The sequence below is a fragment of the Nannospalax galili genome, unplaced genomic scaffold, assembly GCF_000622305.1.
Source record: "Nannospalax galili isolate Female #2095 unplaced genomic scaffold, S.galili_v1.0 scaffold309, whole genome shotgun sequence".
Classification (NCBI taxonomy): domain Eukaryota; kingdom Metazoa; phylum Chordata; class Mammalia; order Rodentia; family Spalacidae; genus Nannospalax; species Nannospalax galili.
Window position 1 is genome coordinate 474388 of NW_008359589.1, and position 26596 is coordinate 500983.

The 26596-nt window shown below is 43.8% G+C and overlaps 1 protein-coding gene across 1 annotated transcript in view; it reads right to left on the bottom strand.

Annotated features, from left to right (window-relative positions):
• Positions 1-467: 467 nt before the first annotated feature.
• The window catches only part of Mapkapk2 (MAPK activated protein kinase 2), a 46655-nt gene continuing 20526 nt past the window's right edge, over positions 468-26596 (bottom strand). Inside the window, exons 2-10 of the mRNA XM_008823285.3 lie at positions 5853-5992; positions 5585-5649; positions 5240-5319; positions 4615-4741; positions 4055-4130; positions 3539-3663; positions 2812-2897; positions 2617-2697; positions 468-2049 (exon numbers count right to left, since the gene is read on the bottom strand). Of these exons, the coding sequence (XP_008821507.1) occupies positions 1906-2049; positions 2617-2697; positions 2812-2897; positions 3539-3663; positions 4055-4130; positions 4615-4741; positions 5240-5319; positions 5585-5649; positions 5853-5992 (924 nt within the window). The 3' untranslated portion in view covers positions 468-1905. The remainder of the gene's footprint in view (positions 2050-2616; positions 2698-2811; positions 2898-3538; positions 3664-4054; positions 4131-4614; positions 4742-5239; positions 5320-5584; positions 5650-5852; positions 5993-26596) is intronic.

The window sequence follows — 26596 nt, forward strand, 5'->3', positions numbered from 1 at the left end:
TACTACCCTCTCCTGGAATTCTCAGGTACTACACCAACCTATTCTGAGGAGCCCAGACTTAGAACCAAATTAATACCACCCCTTCCTCTCAGGCCCCATTTCAAAGATTCCTCCAGACCAAGGGTACCAGCATCTGAGAGTTGCTACCCAGAATAATCATGAGCTGAAAGGTACTTGGCTCCTGATTCGGTATTTGGCCAACAGGTAGGGCTCCCCGGATCCTCCCTTACCCACTTTCCCTGGTTCCAAAGGAGGTCAGGGCTCATTGTTTCAACACTAGATATGTGCCACAGGCCCTCAAATATGAGGATCTACTCCCATTTGCTGGTCCAGGAGGCCTTTCTCTCCCCTCTTTGGGCATAGGACTCTATCACCCATCACAAAAACCCTCTCTCCATGGGTATGAAGATCAGAGACTTTTAAGTGATCAAGGGCCTAAGCCCCCCAGAAGAAAGAGAATGAAAAACTTTCAACTATTAAATCAGTTTAGTAAAGACAATTTTTCTCATACAAAACAACAGTTTACAATAGTCTATGAGTGCTGGACGAACACACCATCACAGATGAGGGAAGAGCTGCAGACACCTGGGGCTTTGTCCCCAGGCCCAGAGACACCCAGGTGCTCTCCATCACCAACCCCTGAGGGAGTCACTCCTCCCCCACAGGAAGGGCATGGGGGGACCATGGCACAAGACTCTTCCCCACCTGCTCCTCCTCAATCCCAGGGAGCCCCCACCCAGGCTAAGCTGTTGGAGGGCAAGGTGGCTAATGGGCAGGAGACAGAGTCAGGACATCTTTGGTGTGAAGACTGTCCCAACCCACCAGGCCACACAGTGGAAATGTGAAGGAGGACCACACAAGTAGTCCTGCCCTTGCCCACAAAGGGAGGTAGGCTGATGCCCCAGAACCCAGGGGAGATGCATGAAACACAAAAGCTTTGCAGTATAACCTTCCCAGGCTCACCCATGTGAGCAGAGAAACAGTCCAATGAGAAATGGCTAAAAATTTCAGAGAACTCAACGAGAGTGGGTTAATAACAGCAAGAAGGGCAAGCACAGGCTACCTAGTGGATCAGTGCCTCAGGGGACCTAGGACCCCCACTACATTGAAGAAGGAGTCCTGAGGGAGCCTAGTCTTCCTGATAGATGTGCCCACTCACCCCTCTCTGTCTCCCCTGCCCAGTTAACACAGAGGCCATGACCACTTGGCTCTGGATCTAGACAAGCTACCTATGCATTTAGGCAGGCTCAATTCTGGCAGGGAAGAGGTTTTGGAGCAAGACTCCCTGCAGCCCTGCCTTCCTTAGCCCCTCCAATGCCCAGCACAGGTATGGATCTGGGCATGTGCACAGGGACACACTCATACTCCTATCTGTTGTGTACAATGACTATGTCTGAGGGCTCCAGCAGGAGGTGGGTGGCACCTACTACTAACCCTGTCTTGCCTCCCTGGAGCCTGGAGCTCCCAGATGCAAAAGCCAGTAAGAAGGCCAGGAAAGAGAGATGGTACAACACAGGAACACTCCCTGAAACAACTTCCACAAGACCCTTGGATAAACCCCAACCTTTGCACTATCCAGATGGGAAGGGGCCTGAGGAAAAGGATGAGGAGTGGGGAAAAGGATAATAAAAGAGATTCCATAAAAATTCTAAGTCAAATTATGGATAAAATTGCAAAGGAGTACAGGTTCAAGAGCACCTTGCCCTCTCCTCTGCACAGCTTCCTGCCCTCCCTCTCTGGACAGGCCAGAGTCAAAGGCAGAATTCAACCGTAGAAGGATTTTCTGGGCTCCATGTAGCCATGGAGAACAGAAGGCAGAAGTGGGCAGTTTGTGTCTCTTCATTTAAAAAATATATTCATGTACAATTATTGCTTGTCCTCCAATGGAGTGGGAGGTGCAGCAGCTCAGTGGGCAAGGGCTGCAGCCTCCACAGCCCGAGCTTTCTTCCGCCTCTTCAGAAGCAAAGGGTTGGACGCATCTTCGATCTTCTTTATCTTGATCTGTTCATAGTCAACCCGCATCGTGGCCAAGGCACTGGTCATCTCCTCCTGGGGGATGGTGTGGGTATTACACAGCAGAGAAAGGGCAGAAGAGAGACATAAGCAATGAGAGGCACAGGCAGGGCAGAAAGATGGCACAGTGGGCACAGGGAGAGAAGGGCGATAGGCCAGTTGAGTCTACGCTGCTACCACACTGGAGTATCCCGCCCCAGCACTGGGTCAGCACAAAGTGGCCACTGTGTAGTTACTCTCCCAGAAACCCTCTGACAAGCCCACAAAGGTGAAAGATTCCTGGGCCAGCCATCAAAGCTCTATGTGACCTGTAACAGGTCCTCCCTGTCTTGGGGCTTCAGTGCCCTCATCTGAAAAAATGAGGAAATGCTAAAAGGTTGCCCAGAAGGGTTATAGGAAACAGGCATGGCAGAACTTGGGAAAGAACACAGAACCTCTACTACAATCTGGTAAAGGAAATGGTTCACAGTCACCATTTAGTTGTTATAGAGATACTGGTGTGAAGAACACAGACCCAAACTGTCCCTAGTCAGGGCCAATACTCATGCTGGACACTTCTCTAAGCTGCCTCCCTGAACCCTCTTACCCAGTAGTGTCCCTTACCTTGACATCCTCCCACCGCTCCTTGTCCTCCTTCAGGACCCGGCTGGTGTGCAGTGGAGTCTGAGGGACCTTTGTAGATTGCTGAGGAGAGAGAAATGGGATCAAGTGAAAGTCTGAGGCAATAAAGTCCTAGGAAGACCCCACTCTTAAAGACAATCCCCTTGAACCCAGGTGTCCCCAGCCCACCAAGCTTACCATGATCCAGGGATGGTTCATGAATTCTGTGATGGTCATTCTCTGAGTGGGTTCTGTTTTCAGCAAGTTCCGGATAAGCATCTTCACTGTGAGGTGGGGCAGGAGACAGAGACAGGTCAGAAGACAGGGACAGCTCAGGAGTTATTCCTTGCCCTGCTCCTTTCTGGATTTTGTGGGGTAATCAGGTTCAAAAGAAGGCTACATGGAGGCATGCTGTTGAAGGAGTAGTGCCTCCAAGGACCATCATGCTACACCACCAGACAAGCCCTACACAGCTCCAAAACTCTGAACCTGCCTCAGGCACTTGATACAAGCAAGACACACTCAGCAGATGAGGGCATAGGTGCAAGCCCCCAGTTCCACTACTCATGGGTGATACCTATACCTACATGTGCATGTTCTCTCTCTCTCTCTCTCTCTCTCTCTCTCTCTCTCTCTCCTCCCTCCCTCTCTCTCCTCTCCTCTCTCCCTCTCTCCTCTCTCTCCCTCTCTCCTCTCTTTCCCTCTCTCCTCTCTTTTGCTCTCTCTCCTCACTCTCCCTCTCTCTCCTCTCTCTCCCTCTCCTCTCTCCCTCTCTCATTCTCCCTTTTTCTCTCTCCTTCCTCCCTCTCTCTCCCCCTCTCTCCCTTTCTCCCCTTCCCTCTCTCCCTCCCCCTCCCCCCCTTCCCTTTCCCCTCCCCCATCCTCCCCCCTCTTTTCCCCTTCTCCCCAAAGGTTGAATTCCTACCTTCCTCTGATACTTCTGACCACTCTGGATTAGGAAATTCATACTGGCCCATTCGAATACGAGTCTTCATGCCCGGAGAGATGGCAAGACCATGATTGGAATAGAAGGGGGGATACCCACACAGTCTACAGGAAGAGAAGGGCAAAGCAGGTGTTATTTAGAAACCCTGCACCAGAATAGGGTGAGAAACAGGTTCTTCTTGTAATGGTCAGAAAGAAATAGGGTACTGTTAATTTAATATAGGCACAGCACACAAAGTAAGAACAGGGCCCAGGAACCTAACATGCCAAGGAAGTTAACACACATTCTAGCCTATTAGCTAGTTTCTATAGCCACTTAGCAACCAGACCCACTAAACACTGAGAGAAGCGGGGATACAGGGGATTCCCAGGGAATCCACACAAAGAAGGAATGCTAACATCTGCCTCTTCCTCCTATCCTTGAAGACGTACAAGCTTTCCCAGCTCACTACCTGCTGAAGCTCAGACCCCCTAGCCCACTCCCCAGCACACTTACAGAATGTACATGATGACACCTAAGGACCACATGTCACAGGACTTGTCATACTTCTCTGGGCCCAGCACTTCAGGAGCTGCAAACCAAAGATCACTGTGGGTTGTCCTGGCTCTTAGAACTTGTGACCTACCCCATTTCCCAACCCTTCAGCACATCACAATGGGACAGCTAGAGGGTTGAACATAACACCCTTCCCCAGAAGGAACCCTACAGCTAGACTCTTAGGACAAAACATAACTGAACTGCTAAAAGCTTTCAGATACATACTGTCCAATTAACTTCACACACATGCTTTGTGAGTTTATTCTACGATTTGAGCCAAATGTGGGTCCCAGACTCCACCGAGAATGTGATGGAAACTATGGCCCTTCTCAGGAAGAACACACAGACACACCAAATTCTGACATAAGCCCACTTATGATTGAGTCCTGTCAGAACCAGTACCAGACAGGGTGGTAAGGACCCACTCCCTAGATCTATAGTCCCCTGAGACCATCAAAACAAGGGGTTGAGATACATCCTGAGTAAAGACTCAGTCCTTGGGCCTCCTATGGACTCACCTACATAATACGGTGTATAACAAGGAGTGGTCAAAGAGTTGTGGCTGGTGGTTTCCTTGGCAAAACCAAAATCTGTGAGTTTCAGAATGGCATTGGGCCTTTTGGAAGTGTATAAAAGGTTCTCGGGCTGTAGAAAGACAGATGAGTAAGTAACAACCCTGCTGAGATGCTATGAGAAGCACGGTGGTGGGGGGTAGAGGGGCATGATATCAAGCTTTTATTTCATCTGCCCAACCAGTCATTTTCCAGTCCTTCTGCACTGTACACCATGAGGATAACAGCTATGTGTGACTAGTCTGTTTCACCAAGCTTGTAGAGGGTCTAGAAACCAGAGGCTAACATATCGAACTGTGGGGAACACTACTAGGTCAGAAAGTTCAGTGGGACAGTGAGGTACTGGTGAGGAGAACCATAGGGCTGAGTGTGGCCAGAGAAGGCTTCACTACTGAGTTTGTGGTTTAAACACAGATGGAAAGAGTTGGACCCCATCCATAGACCATAGAATGGCTCACAGATCCTTCCTGCCTGAGGAACCAGGAAATTAGGGTACAGGGAGACTCTGACAGCCCTCCTTGGATCACCACTGTCCCATTCTCACAGATCATGGGGTACAAACAGCTGGTACCTTAACATCTCGATGAGCAATATTGATCGAATGTAAATACTGGATGGCCTCCCCAATGCTCTTCATGATTTCTGATGCTTCTGCAGAGAAGAAAATCATGAGATGTAGGTCTGAAAGCTTCATACACCAACCAACACTACTCCCCATGCAAACTGAGTCTCATACCCACCACTTACCAGGGAAGTTAAGAAGCCAAGAGCTGACCATCAGCTGAGGCAGACATCCCTGGCAGTAAGTCTAAGGAGGCAGCAGCCTCAGGCTCTCCTGTGAGCAAGCCTTACAGAAGTCCCACAGTTGGCTTCTGCCCTGTCCACCCAAGCCTATCCCACAACAGACCCTCTCTACCTCTTTCTGTGAATGCTTGGTCTCCTCGGTCTTGGATTCGGCTAAAGAGCTCTCCACCATCAAGACTGAAAAAGAGCCACAGTAAAAAGACAGGAAATTAACAGCCCCCACCCCTTTACTGCCCCAAAAGACATTGAAAGACAAAAGAAAGACAAAAGAAAGTACTGACATCCTAAGCTTCAAGATCCACAGTGGGCTATCCCCAGAGGCAGAGGCGCCTGAGCATGGCATGAGGACAGGCTGGGTAGAACACCAGCAGGCTGCTTACCACTCCATGACAATCAGCAAGCACTTCCTCCCCGCATACAGGTTCTCATAGACATCCACGATGTGCACAATGTGTGGACACTGGGAGGCCCTCCAGTGCAGCTCCACCTCCCTGCGTGCCTTGGGGCAGTCCTGGAGCATCTGCAAGACCAGCACTTGCTGAGTTATACAAGTCTTCAGGGGATGGCTTATACTTCCTGTGCCATGTGCCAGCTTTCCCATTGATAGCACAAATGTCCTGTCCCATGGTCTCAGGACACCTCCATGGCAACTTCCCTGGTCCTTCTGACCCTGGGATCCTGAGAGGACTCTGCACCACACAAAACCTCAACATGATCCCTCCAGAGCCTGAACAGCAAGGCCTCATTCCAATAGTCAATAAGGCCTTCCACCAGCTAAAAGCATGAAGCCAGGCAGCAGCCACGTATTGGAGGATAGTACAGGGGTATGAGGACAGACTAAAAAGAACCAGAAAAAAAATGGAAAGGGGGCTAAGAAAGGAGAGGTTCCAGAACCAACAGGAATAGAAAAACCCACACAGCAGATCCATAGCAAATACTCTCTACCTATGATTCACTTCACTCAGCCAACAAGCAGATGGTCTCTGGAGTCAGCCGGGTGTTGGTCTCAATCCTGTGCTTACCCAATTTGTAGGCTTAAGCGTACTTCACAATTCAGTGAGCCTCATTCATATTCCCTCTTTTTCCCTGGGTCATGTGTCCAGGAGTATGAAGTAAAGCTGGGCCCTCACCAGCCTTAAAGGATGAATTCTGATTAGTCTAAGTCAGCTCATTGGTTTCATTCCTTAGGAGGAAGCCTCAACCCAAATGGCCCAGAACTCTGCAGGCAATCTACTGAGAGGTTGCCATAAAAGAACACAGGAACCTACATTGTCTCTCCTGTATCTGGCACCTGGGAGCCTGCTGTCACCATGGTAGGAAGCTGGCCTAAGAGGACACTAGGGAAAGCAAGTGAGAGATAGCAGCTACCTGGATCCTTGTGACATCACCAAGTATCCCTCCTGCTTTCCTTTTGGTAAAACAATAATTTCCTGCCAGATATAGAGATCCATACCTGTAATCTCGGCACTTAGGAGACTGAGGAAGGAGTACTGGAGTTCAATACCAGCCTTGGCTACATACTGGGTCTGAGGCAAGCCTGGGTTATATGAGACCCTGTCTCCAAAAAATTGCAATTATTAGTATTAATTATTGTTATTATTTCCTGACTGCTTAAACTCTTTCAGTAGAGTTCCTTTGTTTGGATCCTACACACTTCTGCTTTAAAAAATGGAGTATCAGCTTTTTTTCACAGATATGCTGAGGGTCAAATAAAATATTTCTGCAAAACACTGACGTGCTTAGTAGTAATGGCTATCATTTTTATTAGACTGCCATATTTATTAAGGGTATGGTACAGATGCCAATGTCGTTAAGACATAGACCCTCACAGACTTCTTCTCACAGATTTGTATGAGAAGTAAGATCATACAATCCAGCTGCTTTGGCCATTTTGAGGGCTGGGCTGTCAGCGAATCTGGCAAATCAGAAAGCATATAGACAGGCCGTGGGAAGGTATCCAGGCATGGGCCTCCATGAGGATTGGGTACTGGCTGACTAAGATGAAGTAGAGCTGGGTAAGCAGATGACGCAGCAGGGAGGACTGAGTGGAGTGTGTGTAAGGCTTGGTGAATATCAGCTAAGGTACCGCCAAAGTCAAGCACAGGAATTTCCAACAATGAAACTAGCATGCTTTTATGCTATGGCCCATGCTGTGCTGGACCTTTTCTAACAGTACAACAATTACCATTTTACAAGTTAGGAAAACAAACTTAAAGAAGTAGTCTGCCCAAGGTTGTTTCTGGGAAGACAGCCTAACAGACTCCAAACTACAAGTCTTTCCACCTTATCACCAAGCTTTTAAGAAAAGGCTACAGGCTGAAACGTCTCAGAATGACTTCAAAGAAGCAATTCCCCCAGTCAGGAGTCCACAAAGAATCAACAACTAAATAGCAATCTCGCGCAAGTGTACTGGAGCCATTAGGTCAGGAACGAAGGTCCCCATTAGGTCACACTGCCATCTTGTGGTATTATGAAGGCACTACATTAAGTCCTGCACAGATGGCAGGGCAGCTTATTGTGTTTTCTTTCCTATGCTAAGAGAAGAGGTACTGGCAAATTTCATGTGTATGTAATTCAGTCTAACAACTGAACTTCTACTATAAGCCAAACACTGTGTTGAATTTCAAGACCAAATAAAAGACTCACAATCTGAAAGTTGAGGTTAGTAGTGAAGGGAGGAGAGGTATAAGAGGGCAGACACAGAAAATAGGTACAATTCAATTTGCTTCCAGTCTCCATCACAGTGTAGAATGAAAGTAAAAAGAATACCATGGGAGAAAAAGCACACTCAAACTCTGCCTGCATGTTGCAGGGGATGAGGGGTGCAAAGAGATAGCCAGCTGGGCAACCAGCATCCTGTTTTCCAGAGCCAGATACACTGCTAGATCCTTTGGTGTCAAGAGAAATTCACCCACTGTACAGGTCACAGTGCCCAAATAGGCAAAATACTGAAGACAGCTCTAAGTATGCAAAATCCAAAAGAGATCAGGAGCACAGGTTTTCAGAATAATCAGCCAGGATTGTGAAACTGTTGTCCCTACAATGACATGGGCGCAGAGGCCCAAGAAAGAAAAATCACAGATTTAAAAGTGTAGAAAAAAAAATCAGAAAGAGTTCTTAAATTTACTAGAACAGAGGCACCAAGTAGTTGCAGGATTACAACCAGGAAAAGCGTGGGCCGTGGTCTGGAACTTGCCCATTCTGGTACACAGCCTTGGAGAGGTCACTATCTTTCTGAGCCTGTTCTGTGAATAAGGAGAGGCAGTGAGATCTGACTAGCCAAGCTCCTCACAGAGCCACGTGAGCATCTAACGAAAAAAGCCTCTGAATGTTGGTTATCACAAAGGAACTCATCACTGCAAACCAGGGAAGCCACAGCTGGGGACTGGGAGGACACACTGACCTGAAGCTGGACTCAGATCATAGGTTAGGTTTCTGTCCATGCATCAGCTCCCTGCTCTAACAGTACCAAGGCTCAAGTCTGTGTGTGTGAGTCCCTGAACTCAGAGCACTCAATGCAAGTCCTGCTCTTTCTGCCTTCCTCAGGTAAGAATGAGTTGCTTACTTGCCATCAGAAAGCTGGTTCATACCATACTTCCACAATCACAAATTCTTCACCTGCTACAAGGGGGTGACTTGGTGGAGTACAATGAACCAGTGCTGGGAATCCCAAACATTCTGAACACTTCTGTGTCAAGAAGCCAATCTACCCTGCTCAAAGAGCTTACCTCTTCTGTCAAAACAAATCTCATTCAGGAAACATCCTGTAAGACGCTTCAGAAAATATATAGAGTGCTAAATGTGGTGGCACATACCTGTAATCCCAGTAGTAGAGAGGCTGAGTCAGGAGGATCCCCAATTCCAGGCTAGTCTAGGACATAGAGAAACTTTATCTCAAAACAAAAAATACCAAAGAACCTTACATAGGTTTTGGGGGGGGGTTGGGGTTGTTTTTTGTTTTTGTTTTTTGAGACAGGGGCTCTCTGTAGCCCCTGATGGCCTGGAACTGTGTAGACCAGACCTGCCTCTGGAGCACTGGGATTAAAGGCATGAGCTACTACATCCACCCTGAGTACATTTTTTATTATTATTAACTCTTTTCACATTTATGCCTTATCTCCACAACCCAAGTTTCTAAAGGGTAAAATATAATTTGATGCCTTTTAATCCCTCCCTCCCCTCACTTCCTTCACTCAAGAGAAAATGTATTTTCTAACTTTTTCCTATAGGGAAAGGGGTATTTCTGAGTGTCCCCCTGCTACTCTGCTACTTCACTATTTAAACTCTGTCTCACAGAGATCCATCTCCTAAAGTAACCGAGAGGGAAGGGAGCTGCATGCAAGCCTCTCTTTTCCAGATGAAATAAACTGGAAATGAATTAAGAGTATTTTTAATTCTTAAAGAAACATATTAAGAATTTCCCAGGAGAGGAGGGAGTGGGCATGGATTTGATCAAAGCACCTTATATGCATGAGTGAAATTCTCAATAAATTATTTATTTAAAAAATAATAAAAAAAAGAATTTCTCAGGAAGACGAATAATTTAAATGAAATTAGTTTTTATCCTTTAGACACTTGGTTAGGTTGGAGAAATAAGGCATAAATAACAATTTTAAAAATTAGATATACTGAGTGGTGTTCCATTTTACTTTGTTTCATTTGCGATCCCTAGGATCTCCCTATACATCCTAGTCGCATGTTTACCAGAACTCCTTCACTGGATATAAAAATTAGTTGAGGACATGAAAGCAAGACCTTCATTTTGGTCAGGCAAGCTGGCTAACATAGGGCAGAGTCACGAACTGCCAAAGACATTTATAGACAAATGTAAGTTACAGAAACCCTAGAGAGAGAGAAATCAAGAAAGTGCTAATCTGAAGTACAGGACTAAGTAAAGAAAGGCAGGAGAGGTGGCCTGAGCTCTCAACAGGCTGAGGACAGGAAGCAGGGATCTTCACCAGCTCTGTGAGGGGTCCTAACCCCTTTGTGTCTCCATTTCCTTATCTGTTAAGCAAGCTAGTAACATTCCTACCAGGGTTGCTATATTAAGCAAGTCTAGCATGTGAACATTACATAAATTACCAAGAACGGTACTTGGCACACAGTAAGCAGTGCATTAGTGTTTTGCTATTATTATTCTGCCTCCATTTCTGCCTATTAGTTCCCCTGAGGTGGGCAGCTGGGATCCCAATCACATCCACTTCACTTTGGGGTTTCATAGCTCTAGACATCAGGCAGTTGGGCAGAAGGGGTGGGGGGGCAACGACCAGGATACTGGAAGGGAAATGTTTTGGCAATGCAAAGCTTTTCCCTGAGTTCTCCCTCTATACACTGATTCTGATTTGGTGCCAAACATGATCCAAAAGTCCGATTTGGACACCATGTGTTGTCATGTGCAGTGTGTACTGTTAAAGAAGACCTCTGCATTCCCAGGAGGCAGCTGAAGGGGAGAGGGGTCAGAGAAAAGTACTATGTGCATACACTCAGTAGAAAATGTATTTTCTAACTTTTCCTATAGGGAAAGGGGTATTTCACCCTCACCACTCCTTCAGGCTACAGTCATTCCCTCTTTAGTTTTAAAAATATTATTTATTATTTTTATTTTATGTGTATGCGTGTTTTGCTTGCATGTATGTAAGTGCACCCATGTCATGCAATGCCTGCAGAGGTCAGAAGAGAGCATCTGATCCCCTGGAACTAGAGTTAGGACAGTTGTTAGCTGCCATGTGAGTGCTGGGAATCAAACCCAGGTCTACAAGAGCAACCAGTGCTCTTAACCCCTGAGCCATCTCTCCAGACCCAGTCATTCTCTCTTTATTCTGGACCATAAGGTGCTTCTTTTGTACCCCATAGAGAATGGCTGCCCTAGATGCTTTGCAGAGTAAAACGAAACTTGGAAAGATCACCACTGTGGGAAAGTCTCAGCAACTTCCTGAGCATAAACCTCAAATGGGCAGCAGGCACAGACTGGGAGAAAGGGGAGCCTCCAAGTAAAATGGCTAAGCACTTCCAATGAGTCCTCTCACATGTCTCATGTGCACTCTGGGAGAAACATCCTATCTTATAAATGAGGTAATTCATTATGGAGTAATTCCTCTACAGGAATTACTTTAAGGCAGTTGTGGCAGGCTTGGAATGTGAAGACTCCTTCCCATCATTCCATGCAAGGTAGAAAGAGCAACATCTGCCTAAGACTGCCCATTATATTAACAGCCAGAAACACAGGCTGAGAGTGCAAACATAGAATTCTAAAGCCAACAGTCACAGATGCAGCTATATGCATGTACGTCATATCCCAATAGTTACTGACCTTCACTTGAGACAGCTAACAATCAGGAGCCTGCTTCTTTTTAATATTTTATTCATTATTTTTATTTTCTGTGTATAAGAATATTGCCTGCATGTATATAAATGCACCCATACCATGCAATGCCCACCAAGGCCAGAAGAGGGTGTCAGATTCCCTGGAACTGGATTTACTGGCTGTTGTTAGCTACCATGTGGGTGCTGGGAATTGAACCTGGGTCCTCTGGGAGAAGAGCAAATGTACTTAACCACTGAGCCATCTTTCCTGCCCAAATCCTAATCTTTAAATAATTAAAATATATCAGAAAATACATGACAGCAAACTGGGCACCTAGTACTTGGGAGGTAGAGGCAGGAGGATCAGGAGTCCAAGCTACTTAGCAAGTTTGAAGTCAGCCGGGGCTACATTCCAGGACTGTATGTACATTCATTTATATCTATATATAACAAAATCTAAATACATACACTTATGTGTAAACATATGTAAAACAGCCAGGCATGGTGGCACATGCCTTTAATCCCAGCACTTGGGAGGCAGAGGCAGGCGGATCTTAGTGAGTTCGAGGCCAGCCTGGTCTACATAGCAAGTTCCAGGACAGCTGGGGGTACAGGGACACTCTATCTCAAAAAAAGACAAAAAAAAAAAAAAAAAAAAAAAAAAAAAAAAGTAAAACAGTAAGGATATGTATAAATTAATAGTAATTCTCTCTGAAAGGCAATTAAAACTAATTTAATTTCCTTTATTATAATTCTATGTCCTAGGTGGTTTAAAATTAGCATCTGTTACTTTTTAGAGATTAAGAAACTTAGAATTCTACATTTTCATCTGAGGATGTCAACCACATCCCCAGGCCCATGGCTACAAAGCAGCACTTCTGAGCTTCCAGGCTGCTCTACCAGGCAACCCAAACACCCACATCTTCAGGTCAAGCTAATCTCTGAGTCTCTAGTAAAAAAAAAAAAAAAAAACAGTTCATGCCAGGGATCAGGAAGTCTCCCCCTCACTCCTCCCCTAAAGAAGAAGCAGAGTACACAGAACCTGGTCAGTCATTCTCTGTCCTCCTCCATCCCCAATCAGCCCTGTCTTAGCAGCAGGTACAGTCCTTCCCAGAGTGGAGTCAAGCATCGTGTCTGTTCAAAAATGTCTGAGTCTCTCCTTTCAGCCTGAAATTGGGGAGCAGAACCTTCCACATGTGACACATAACCCTTAGTTCTAGCAAGACAACTATAAAAGGGAGGCATGAAGAAGTCACATGGCTTTGACTAGGACACACTGGGCAGATTATCCTTATGCTATTTTCTGTCTCTGTTAAGTTCCTCTAGGGCCCTCGTCCCCAGGTCACTGGTCAGAAAGGGGCCCAAGGAAGAAGCGCCCACACAGAATGCCCTCACTTAGCAAAACCCAAGTGCTCAGTATGTACCCACACTGCCTCAAGGGATAAAAACACAACAGAGCATTAACAAACATAACCCAAGACCCCCAGTCACTGGGCTTACTGACACTGTAAGGAGGTATACAAGCTGCAAGTTCCTCATCCACCCCCCCAAAAAAAATTTTTTAGCTGTACATTGTGATTTGTATTGCAAAGGGAATAAGTAAGGTGCTGCTACAGAAGCAGCCATGGTGGTGAAGGAGAGTCTTGACTCCCAAAATGATTGCTAGCTGCTCACTGGCTGGAAAAGACATGTCACACTTCTCTCTGTTCTGTTCATTTAGCCCTGCTCAAGAGAACAAGTGTGACAGCAGAAACATATTAATCTAGTTATTAATTTTCCTACTGGGAATAAAGGAGTATGTCTCCTTCTAGAACCTCAGCAAAATCAATGAGAATGGCTGGTGGTGCTTCCCTAGAAATCGGATCTAAACAGAAATACAACAGATCCTAAAAACCTCAGACAGCAGCCAGAACACAGAAGCACGGCACTGGTCCTTTGTGCTGGGGTCCGCATTCCCCTGGCATTTGGTCCTGAAGTAAAATCAATTCTCTACTTGTTACTGACTTCTATGGCTATGCTACCCAAAACAAAGTAACGATGGTAATGAGGTATCAAAAGCCTTAACACCTTTGCTGCACTGCCCAGAAGATGGGCAAACTCCACTGAGGGTGACTTCCCCTATCATGCTCCCTCATGATGCAGAAATGTCCAAAGACAATTGCAAAGGACTGAGGCTCAACAAAAAGTCATACTGTAAAGGGCGAATTTTCCAAATAGTTATAACACTTAATAGATAAACGCTAACTGAGCTCTAACAAGAATCAACAACCCAACATAAAACTAACTAAAGGACAAGAACAAACAGTTCAAAGAAAAAGAAGCAGGATGGACAAATGGAAGATGCTTGCTGCAGCTCATTAAAGAAAAATTTTTATTAAAAAAAAAAAAAGAATGATTAACTGTACCAGGCTGGCAAAACTTTTTAAACATGTGAACCAAACTTCTAGATTTGCAAAGATTTGAGGAGCAAATTCTCACTCAGTAGGGACTGAAAACTTCTAATTTTAGAGGAACCTGGCCTTATCCATCAAAATTGTGTTTGAATCTTAGATCCAATAATGGCCCAACTAGGAATCTACACTATAAAGTATTTTCATACAGTATTTCAATGGCAGAAAACGTAGTAGTAACCTAAATGTTTGCATATAAGGAGCTGATGAAGTTGCCTAAGAGCAGATCCACAGAGCAGAGCACTGAGTGCCTTTGGTAATGAATGAAGCAGCGCCTCATTCACCACTGAAAAGAACACAGTGTCGTTAGCTGGGAAAGCACACAAGCAACTAGATGGCACTCTGGTTTTGTTCAACCTTCTACCTTTTTAAATGGAACTGCATTCACATTTCTTTTTCTTAATTTTTAAAGTTATTATTTTTATGTGTATGAGTGTATTGCCTGTATGTGTGTAAGTACACCTGTGTTGTGCAAAGCCTGAAGAGGTCAAAAGAGGGTGTCAGATCCCCTGGAACAGGAGTTATGGATAGTTGTTAGCCACCATGTGGGTGCTGAGAATCAAATCCTGATCTTCTGCAAGAACAGGCAGTGCTCTTAACCAGTGAGCCATCGCTCTAGCCCCCACCATATCCTAAGTGACATTTATAGTATATTCATAAAGATAAGTTGCAAACACACTAAAAGGTTAATTTGGGCTTATTATAAATAGCCCAACATTTTCTCTTATATATTTATTAAATTGTTAAAATATTAATACTAAACAGAATGTGTAATTCCTTTTGTGTGGTTTTGTTGTTTTGTTGTTTTGTTTTTGACAGAGGAGAGGGTGGCACACCAGCAACCCTGTCTGATGTGATCATTAACCTATCTTGGAAAATGCAGCTGGCCGCTCTCTGAGGTCTGTCCTTAGCATGTGAGAAGAATCACACGGATACTACAGACTATTTACAGACTGCTTATTTTAGAAAACTGTCACTCCACTTGTATGTGGCAGGAGAAAAGAAGGAAGAAAAAATGAGATTTTAACAATTTTTGTGTACTTTTCATTTTTATGATGTCTTCTTTTTATCAACGAACAGCAACTAGTTAAATTGGCCCTGAGAAGAAGGCCACACAGGATAAGATGCTCTCTGAGATGTTTACGTGCTCATGCCCGGGTGCTCCTCCCCTGAGAACTCTAGCTGACTTCATTGATTCAGCCAGAACAAGAGAAGGCATGAAGGCAAGATACACAACCACCCAAAACAGCTCCAGTATGGCACAACAGTGGGACTGCTCAGAAGTTACCATGCAAAAATTAATCATTTCAAAGTCCCTTGGATGGCTTTTTAGCTCACAAGACTATCTCCTTGGATCCTCTTTGGCAAGAAGCAGCATAAACTGAAGACTGATTGTGGTTGAAACAAACTTATTTGTCTGTATAATAATGGTCTCTCATCTTTTTCTGCACATTATTTTTATTGGCATATATTTATGGTACATAGGGATGGGTTTCATTAAGGACATTTACAAAACAGGTGTATTATCTACACTGATTATGTTTATTCCTTGCATTCCCCCTCTCTCCCCTTTATCCTTCTGCTGGTCCCTTTCCTTCCCCCAGACAATTTGTTTCTACTTTAATGACATATATACAGAATGATTTTATTGCACAATATTATTCTTAGATAGATTAAAAATAAAACTACTTCTTTAATATTACACTTATTTACTTATTGTGCAATAAATAAATATTATTATGTGGGTGCCTTTAAAGGCTACCATGTGGGTGTGGAGGTCAGAGGACAACTTTTAAGAGTCTGTCTCTCCTTCTACCATGTGGGGCCCAGGGATTCAGCTCAGGTGGTCAGCCTCAGTGGCCAGCCCCTTTACTTACTGAGCCATCTCACTGGCCCAAGAGAACTACTTTTTTAAGGGCTGGGGACCTACTCAGTAGAGTGTTTGCCTAGCTTGCAGGATGCCCTAGTTTGGTTCCTAACACTGAATAAATGGGACATGGTGGCAAACATCAATCATCCCAGCACTCACAAGGTGGAAGCAGGAAGGTCAAAAGTTCAAGGTTGGGGCTAGAACACTTAAGAGCACTGACTGAAGCTGGGCATGGTGGTACATGCCTTTAATCCTAGCACTCCAAATGCAGAGGCAGGAGGATCTCTGTGAGTTCAAGTCCAGCCTGGTCTACATAGTGAGTTCCAGATCAGCTGGGGTTACAGGAAGACCATGTCTCAAAAAGACAAAAAAAGAAAAAAGAAGGAAGGAAGGAAGGAAGGAAGGAAGGAAGGAAGGAAGGAAGGAAAGAATAAAACTTTTCTGACCAAGCCTGAAAGCAACTTGCCAGCATGACCATTTATTAAAAAAATGTATCAGAGTTTTCCCTGAGACACGTGACTCCAAGGAGGGAGGGAGGGCACTGACTGCTCTTGCAGAGGACCCAGGTTCAATTCCCAGTACCCACATGGCAGCTAACAACTGTCTGTAACTCCCGTTCCAGTGGATCCCATGCCCTCTTCTGATCTCTGCAGGCACTGAATGACACAGGTGCACTTACACACACATGCAGGCAATACACTCACACTACAATAATTTAAAATTTTTTAAAAAGGAAGTTCAAGGTCATCTTGGGCCACACAGTGAATTTGAGATCAGCTTGGGCTACATGAGACCCTCTCTCAAATAAATAAAGTACTAAATTAAGAAGTACTAGAAGTTATTTTTATTCCTACTCCTATTATCCAACTTTGTGTGTTTGAGTATTTTTTTAATGTAAGATCAAAACTCAACTGCAAACTGGACATGGTGGCACTGTAACCTTAGTACTCAGGAAACAGGCAGGAGAATCAGGAGTTTATGACTAGTCTGGGCTATGTAAGACCCTTTCAAAACAATAGGAAAAAGTAAAATCAATTGCATTAACTAGCTTTACAGAATAAAGAATACTTGATTCATTAATTATTGTGAGACTAAGAATAAAAAGGTAAGAAAAACATTAATTAACTGCTACATTAATTGCTATGATGTTTTAATTTAAGGTTTATGAAAGCATATTTTTTTTTAATTAAAAGAAGCATTTCATTACAACAGCATTAACCTATTCAATAACATTTTTCTGAGCTAGGGTACATCTCTTTCAAAATTGGCTGTACATTTCTAGGTTTACAGATGAATTATTACGCTTATATAATCTTTTACTCATTATAAACTCTATAAGACATAAAATTAAATGAGGTTCCAACATTTAAAAAAGATCTCCACTTCGTTGTCAAAACACACAGTTTCATACAGAAAAATTCATTTCAGGGCTCTTGACATTGAGACGTTTTCACAAGCATTTCTAATATCTATACACTTGACTATCACTGGTCACAGTCACCCACCTTCTGAGCTCCTCGGCATCTGAGCATTTTATGCGCAATATCCATTTGAGGTTGTAAAGTACAAAATACTAATTTTAGGTCATTTTATTTGAAAATGGAAATATTCATTTATTTCTCATCTTTCAACATGAAATATTAAGAAGCCAATGTATGTATGAAATTCTCAAAGAATAAATAATGCATATGGTTTTTATTTTTACGAAAAATAAAAAGAGAGAGACAGGAGCTAGAAAGCTCAGAGGTTAAGAATGCTTACTGCTCTTGCAGAGGACCTGAGTTTAGTTCCCAGCACCCACAGCAGGCACCTAACAACTGCCTATAACTCCAGTTCCAGGAGCTTCAACACCCTCTACCTCTGCATGCACCTGCACATACATGGTGCACATAAATTCATGCAGGTACACATATATACACATAATTAATTAATTAAATTCTTTTTTCTACAAGACAGAGAAAGGATAGTGAGATGGTTGAGCAGGTAAAGGTGCCAAACCTAATAACCTCAGTTAAATCACCAGGACCCACATGGTAGAAGGTGACCACGGACTCCTGGAAGTCAGTCTCTGACCTCCACATTATGTGGGCACACACACACACATACATACATAGGTGTACACACACACACACACACACACACACACACGCACACACACGCACACACACACACACACACTTTTTTTTTTTAAGACAAGGGAAAGAGGATATATGGCCTCATGGATACTTGAGGACTTTTGGAGGAATTTTTTTTTAAGTTAACTATGCTGATCATCAGGAAGTAGGTACTAGAGAGAAGCATGTATTTTACTTTTTAAAACCTTTTCTACTTTTTATGCTTTTGATTCTGTCTGCATGACTTTCTTTGGAGGGGGGAGGGTCTTTTTGAGAGAGGGTCTTCCTGGCTGGAACTTTCTATGTAGACTAGGCCAGGCTGGTCTCTTATCTCATAGATATCCTCCTGCCTATCTCCAGAGTGCTAGGATTAAAGGCATGTGTCATCACACCTGGATGCATGAATTTCTTTTTTTTAAATGAACTAAGAATTTGGATTCTGAAGAGCAGTAAGTCTCGGGTCTTGCATTTGAACCCTTGGAACTGTTACTGGCACCCCATAGACCAGGTGTCCTTCCTGTTAGACGGAGAGGAGCACAGTTGAAGGATGGTGGCCACGAAGATAACTGCTGCAGCATCCATAGAAGGGTAAGGCAGGCAATGCATCTTCCTGGAGAATGGAGCAAAAATACAACAGGCGGCAGGCAAAGTCCAAGCCACTGCTACTCACTTCTAACCCATGTGGGAATAAGCCCTGTGCACAGTGGGGAGGATGTTTACTCAGGAATCTTGGGGAATATGGGGGTTTGAATGAGAAATGCCCCCATAGGTTCATGTATCCAAATATTTGATCCTCAGTCGGTGGTGCTGTTTGGGAAGGTCACAGAACCTTTAGGAAGTACAGCCTTATTGGAGAAAGTATATCACTGGATGTAGGCTCTGAGGGTTTATAGCCTCCTCTCTCTCTCTCTCTCTCTCTCTCTGCGCTTCTGGTGAGTGAATGAAACATGGTCAGCTCGCTTCCTGCTCCTAGGGCTGCTATGCCTTCCCCATCCTTATGGACTGTAGCCTTCTGGAATCATAAACCATAAGGGGCTTTTGCTCATGGTAACACAGCAACAGAAAAGTAACGAACATAGGTAGGAAACAGAAACAGTAAGGGACACATATGTTTCTTCCTGTTCCAGGAGATGATTATGACTTTGAAACAAAAGTAATTTTCATTCATATGAAGCTATACTATATCAGTTATACTTCATACAGAAAAATATTGCTACATTTAAGCCTAACTGCCCTATTAGAAACAGTCAATTGCTGGCTCCATTGTACGGGTATGCAACTGAGGCCCAATAAAACAACTGGCCCAAGGCCATATGGCTACTAAAAGATAAGTCTAAGATTCACATTCAATTCAGATTCCGATCTGTGGAAGTTTTGGCTGTGTTTTGGTTTGGTCGCATATATGGCTGTTTTTGTTTCAGGGGTTTTTGTTTTTTGGTTTGGTTTGTTTTTTTCACAACAAATGAGTTTTCAGGGAATAAACCCTGAATTGTAAATACTGTTTTACCACTGTCCTGTCTCATCCATTCTAAAAGTCTCCCAGCCCTGCTGTGTTCCCAGGCCTTCACAGTTTCTCTCCCCATCTACCAGGACCAGTGCTAACCCTGCATGGAGGAGTTACAATAAACACTAAGGGTTTGATGGGTAGGCTGTGCATCAGTCACAGGATGTACCTTCCAACAAGACAAAAGGTATCTTTGCCAGAATACAAGACCAAAGGATGCCAAACTCTACGAGTTGGCTTTAGGATAAATTCAAGTAACAGGAATAAAAATGCCATGTTCCTTGTAGTATCTAGCTGGTATGAACTGAAAAAAATCCAGAGGTTTTTAATTAAGGCAGAAGGAGGTCAAGAGCTTCCAGCCTAAGCACCTCAGCAAATCTGCCCCTGCCACAGCAAATGTAGGTTTTTAATTTGAAATGGAAAAATGCAATGTCATCTTCTGAACTGTACTGGCAGAATGAGGTTCATGGCATGCACACCTAAATCAATAGGCTGGATGAGAAGGAGAGGGGACAAAAGAGGAGTTGTGAAAGATGAAATGGCTTCTACAAACTGAGAGTCAATATCCACAAGTGTTTAAGCATGTGCATGTACACCTAACACTGGTGAACAACTAGATGAGGAAAGGAAGAGAACCAGAAGGCAGAATATTTCTGTGGTAATATATGGGAGGATGCATGGCCAAGGGGGAAATATGAGCCACTTTTCCACATCGATAATAAAAATAGCCAATACAGAGCTCACGCCCCCTAATACAACACAAGAACATCTGTGACAGAGAGGTTGCCTCTTGATCTGCTAAGAGCAAGGCACTTGATAAATTCTTTTCTTAAAATTTTGTATGTATGAGGGACAGGAGAGATGGCTCAGAGGTTAAGAATACTTGCTGTTTGAGGGCTGGAGAGATGGCTCAGCAGTTAAGAACACTGGTTGTTCTTGCAGAAGATCCGGGTTCGAATCCCAGCACCCACATGGCAGCTAACAACTGTCCGTAACTCCAGTTCCAGGGGATCTAACAACCTCTTCTGTCCTCTGTGGGCACTGCATGACACAGGTGCACTTACCTACAAGCAGACAATACATGCATACAAATAAAAATAATAAATAAAATATTTTTTAAAAAGAATACTTGCTGTTCTTCCAGAGGACCTGAGTTCAATTTCCAGTACCCACATGGTGGTTAACAACCATCTGTAACTCCAATTCCAGGAGACCTCTGTGAGGCACTGCAAGTATGTGGCACACTTACATATAAGTAGGTAAAACACTCTCATAAAATAAAAATAAATAAAATAAAACAGTTTTACATGTATGAGTGTTTTGCCTGCATGTATGCAAGTACACCAAGTACATGCAATGCCCACAGAGGCCAGAAGAGGGTATCAGATGCCCTGGAACTGGAGTTACCAATAGTGGTTTAGATGGCACATGGGTGCTGGGAACTGAACCTGGGTCCTCAGCAGAAACAGTAAATGTTCTTAACTGTTGAGCCATTTGTCCAGCCCTACTTGATAAACTCTTATCTTTCACCATACCAACATCTCTCCTTTGGTCTGGAGAGATTTCAGAGGACCAGAGTTCAATTCCCAACAACCACATGGGGTGGCTTGCAACCACCTGTAACTCTACCTCCTGAAGGAGCCTCTTGGCTTCTGCAGGCACCTGCACCCACGTGCACATATCCACACAAAGATATACACATATACACATAATTAAAAATACAAACAAAGCTAGGCATAGTGAAGTATACCTTTAATTCCAGCACTGGGGAGGCAAAGGCAGGCGGATCTCTGTGAGATGAAGTCCAGACTGGTCTACATAGCAAGTTCCAGGTTAGCTGGGGCTACAGGGAGATCCTGTCTCAAAAAATAAATTAATTTAATTTAATTTTAAAAAATTAAGACACTTTCCTTTACCCAGCTAAAGACATAAGCAAAGGAGCTGTCACTCTGAACTGATTGACCAGGGAGTATATTATGCTTAAATACATAGATATGCCTTAGCAAAAATAATAACACACTGGGAAAAAGTAACCTTGGTCGAATTCAAAGCGGGAAGGAGGAGATGGAGGAGAAGGGGGGTGGGGAGACCTGGGTACAAACTAAGTAGTTTAGACTAAATCAACATTTAGTTAGATACTGAGACAAAGCAGCAATACAAGAAGAAAGCCTCAAAGGTAACCCGCCTAGAAAGGTACAGCTAAGTCGGTGACAAGTGAATCCTAACAGTAATCCCATGAAGAAGAAAGCAGGAGGCCCAGTCATAGAGGGTCAAGCTCACAGCACAGGGAAAGTGAGGAGCACAGATATTAAAGGATGTGTCCCAAGACACATGCAGCTGCTAGCAAGCCAAGGCAGAGCACAGAGAGGTATGGGCTCACAAAACAAGAACAGAGCACCTGGGATATAGCCAAAGTTTTAAGAGGAATCAGAAAGGAAGTAGACATTGTTGGGAACAAAGGCTCATGTACAAAAACAGCAGAAAATGGGGAGAATGTCCATCTCCACTATGTCCACCTTTTATAGTAAGAATATGCTCTTCAGATTAGAACAGCTAAACACCTAAAATTGCACACACATGCACACTCTTAAAAGAAACATGACATCTAAGCTAGATCACGAACTAACTTATAATCACTCTATGTGACTATGCTAAGGACCCCAATCTCAAAGAAGCACGTCCAGGGACGCAACAGGGAGCATAAGCAGAAGTAAGAGCCACAGCTGGCTAACAGCTCAGCAGCTGAGGGAGGAGCTGGGCAACACAGTCCCTCCACAGTGCCCACTGCCCTCCTGATACCACTGAGTTTCAAGAGTTCATAGCTGAGCTAGGAGGAAAAAGAAACATACAAACAAAAGTACTAACACAGTGTGACCACAAAGAAAACGTAGGACTTTTACTATTTAAAGGAAAAGAACTAAACATGATAAGACTGCTTTATATACAGAGACCTCTGACAATACTCTGGCACAGATCACCAACTAGATAAAGACACAGTCTTCTGCCAGATCTTTAGGATGTCATTTAATGAATCTAGGACAGGCTGCTAAACACTAAATCTACTGCTCCCTCCAGTTTGCACTGAGAACTCAGTAAATGGTTAAGATATCACTGTCTGACCCAGAAATAAATTATGAGATCCTCAACCTCAGTTTCCCTCCTTCTCTGACAGAATCAACTCAACAATATGTCTGGGGAGGTTTCTAAAATCCATCTTCCCTGTCCAGTCTTTCTGCTCCCTCCTTGGCTGCAGTGTCCTATTTTCCAGATGGCAGACATACATCTAATACATCCCAGGTCACCTTCCATTCTAGTTCCCTTTCTGTTGCTGTGAGTAAACACTCTGACCAAAAGCAACTTAGAGGAGGAAAAAATTTCTTCGGTTTACACTTCCAAGTCACCGTCAATCAGTGAGACAAACCAGGAAAGGAACCAAAGAGGAACTTGAGGCAGAAACCCTGGAGGAATGCTGCTTGCTAGCTTACCCACAGGCTTATGTTTAGCTAGCTTTCTTCTACAGCCCAGAACCACCTGCCTAGAAAAGGTGCTGCCACTGGTGGGCTGGGCCATCTTGTATTAATTAATAATCAAGACAATCCCTACGAACATGCCCACAGGTCAATCTGATCTAGGCAATTCCTCAATGAAGGCTTTCCCCTCAGTAAGACTCTACATGGTGTCAAGCTGTCAACTAAAGCTAACTAAGACATCTTCTGAAATACAAATCTGGGCAGGACAGAACTTTCTGTAAACTAAACTCAGGGAACACTTTCCATGACAAAACAGAGTGCCATCCTTGGCTTTGTCTAGTATTTTACCAACAAGCTGACTGAAGACATCATAGACAGCAAGCTTATCAAACTTACAAGTGACAAAAAAATAAAATGTGTTAGCCAATAATTTTTAAAAGATTATAGTATGAGAAAATATGTGCCAAAATTCACCTCCTAAAAGCCCATGTTACTGTTCCAACAAAGTCACCTACAATAGCACAGGAAGACAGAGAACTTCTTAGAAGAGTGAGATACAGATAGCAGGGCAGTAAAGGCTCTACAGCCAGACTGCTTGGGGTGAGACCCAGTTCACTGTGAGTTAGGTGGGGGACCCAAAGAAGTTATGTAACTTCACACCTCCAGGCTCCCTTACCATAATATAGGGATAATAACAGTACCTACCTCACAGAAGTGTTAACGTAATTGCACTTAGAACTGTGCCTAGCTCAATAAACCTTTTTTTAATATTTTATTATTTTTATTTTTTATGTGTATGCGTGTATTGCCTGCATGTAGGTAAGTGCACCCGTGTCATGCAACGCCCGCACAGGCAAAAGAGGCTGTCAGATCCCCTGGGACTGGAGTTACAGACAGTTGTTAGCTGCCATGTGGGTGCTGAGATGCGAACCTGGGTCTGCTGCAAGAACAACCAGTGTTCTTAACCACTGAGCCATCCCTCCAACCCCTTCAATAAACTTTTTATTTGTTGTTTTGTTGTTAAAAGCTGCTTCTTTAAAAAAGGGAAGCAAAGTATAAAGCTTTGTGATTAAAAGCAAGGCTCTAAAATTAGACCACACCAAGGTCAAACACTAAGCTTGGGAGCTTGCTTGGCCTTAACCAGCTATTTTACTTTCTAAATCTACATTATCCCATACATTAAATGGAGAGAAAGAGTTATCTATCAGAGATATTCACTTCAATATTGCTTATTTCTAGTTTGGGGTGGGAGACATTGGAAATAAACTAAGTATCTATTAATAGAAAATGTAAAAGGCATAGTGAAGACACACCTTCAATCTCAGCACTTGGGAGGCAGAGGCAGGTGGATCTCTGTGAACTTGAAACATAATGAGACCCTGTCTCAAAAAGTCTGGGGAAAAAACTTTGGTCTATGTATATGATAGAATAATGCATGATAGCTAGAGAGAGTGAAGCAGATACAGGTATGCTGAACAGAAACTTCTTCAGGTGCTCTCTCATGAACAACCTGCCATGTGATACACAGCCTCATTTCATTTGTGTAAAATTTTTTGAAAACAGAAAAAAAAAATTGTGCTTGTGTTTATCTACACTTTTGAAAATATAGGTAGCCCTTTCTTTGTACAATAATGTGGCTCTAATGTTCATGTTCCCTGGTACAGAGGACAGTGAAGACAGGGCAGAGCTAGCAAGAAACAAGACGCAACAACTGCCAATAACCCAGCAATCATATTCCTAGCTATTTACCCAAAAAAATGAAAACACTAGGGCCACAGAAAAAGACTTGTATGAGAAAGTTACTTGGAGCTTCACTCATCAGTGTTAACACAGGAAACAACCCAATGCCCATTCAGAAGAGACTGAAAAAGCAAATTATCACATACATACAATGGAACACCACTCAACTAACAAACTGGGCCTGGGCATTATGACATATGCCTTTAATCCCAGCACCCAGGATACAGAGGCAGGAGGATCTCTGTGTGTTCCAGGCCAGCCAGAGATACCTAGTGAGACTCTGTTTCAAAAAAAAATGAAACATATAAAAATAAAGAACGATAAGGAAACTGTGGCCCAGCCTTAATCACACTGAAGTCTCCCAATGATGTGGATGTATAATCAATCCTTAGGAAGTGGCTGATTCCATCCCACATTCCCATTAGTTCCCAGATGCTAATTTCCTTAGAGACAACCATAGATTCCCTTCAAGTTGCCCCAAAAGGGCACTGAGGCCTGCAGCAGGCTCTGGTAATCTCCTAGATCTGGACTTGTTCCAGGTAAAGAATCTAGTGTAAGCCTCCCAGGCATCTCAGGGAGCCAGACATCTAGGGACTAGTCATTTCCCTTCAACTCCCACCACCAAAAAAATTCTAACAAGGACCCTCAAATTTAATTTTTTTTTAATTTTTAGAAACTTGGGGCTGGAGAGACAGCTCACCAGTTAACAACACTGGTTGTTCTTGCAGAAGACCCGGGTTCGAATCCCAGTACCCACATGGCAGCTAACAACTACCCATAACTCCAGCTCTAGGGGATCCGACAGCCTCTTCTGTCCTCCACGGGCATTGCATGACACGGGTGCACTTACCTACATGCAGGCAATACAGTCACACACATAAAATAAAAATAATAAATAAAATATTTTAACAAAAAACTTCCACATGCTGGGCATGGTGGCAAACACCTTTAATCCCAGCACTCAGGAGGCATGGAGATCTCCATGAAATCAAGGCCAGTCTGGTCTACATAGTGTGTTCTATGCCAGCAGGTGGGGCTACAGAGAAACCCTGTCTCAAAACAACAACAAACAAACAAACAAACAAACAAAAAACTAAATAACCTCCACAACCTTTAGACAATCTCAATATATTTTACAGCTCTGCTTCTGAATTCATCTTTGGCCCTCTGGAAAATGGAGATCTAAGTAAGTGTCTCTTCTGGTCCACCATCCTCCAGCCAGTGAAGAGGAGAGAAAATGTCCAACTTACCTGCTTTTTCTTAGCTGCTCCATCAAAGGGGCAACATAGCACAACCCCCACCCCACCAGCACCATAGTGAGAAAGTAAGAATGCAGGGATAAGAAGGACAGATCTTACACCCTTCCAGGATTATCAGGCAGCTGCCTAAGGATCCCCAGCCCCTCCCTTATCTAATACCAAGAAGCTCTAGGCAGCCTGGGCCTTCAGCAGGTGTGTGCCAACTGTTCATTCACCCCCACACTGCAAACCGCATTTCCCCGGCTCGGCTCGACAGATGTAGCTGCTATTCAATGCTTCCAAGCCAGAACAAAGCACCAGAAACATAAAACCAAAGAGCTACAAACAGAGCCACCTTAACAGACGCCACCTGCTGGTCTCTGTTCTGCCACACCCTCACCTCAAGAGCAGACATCATGCATGCATATACACACA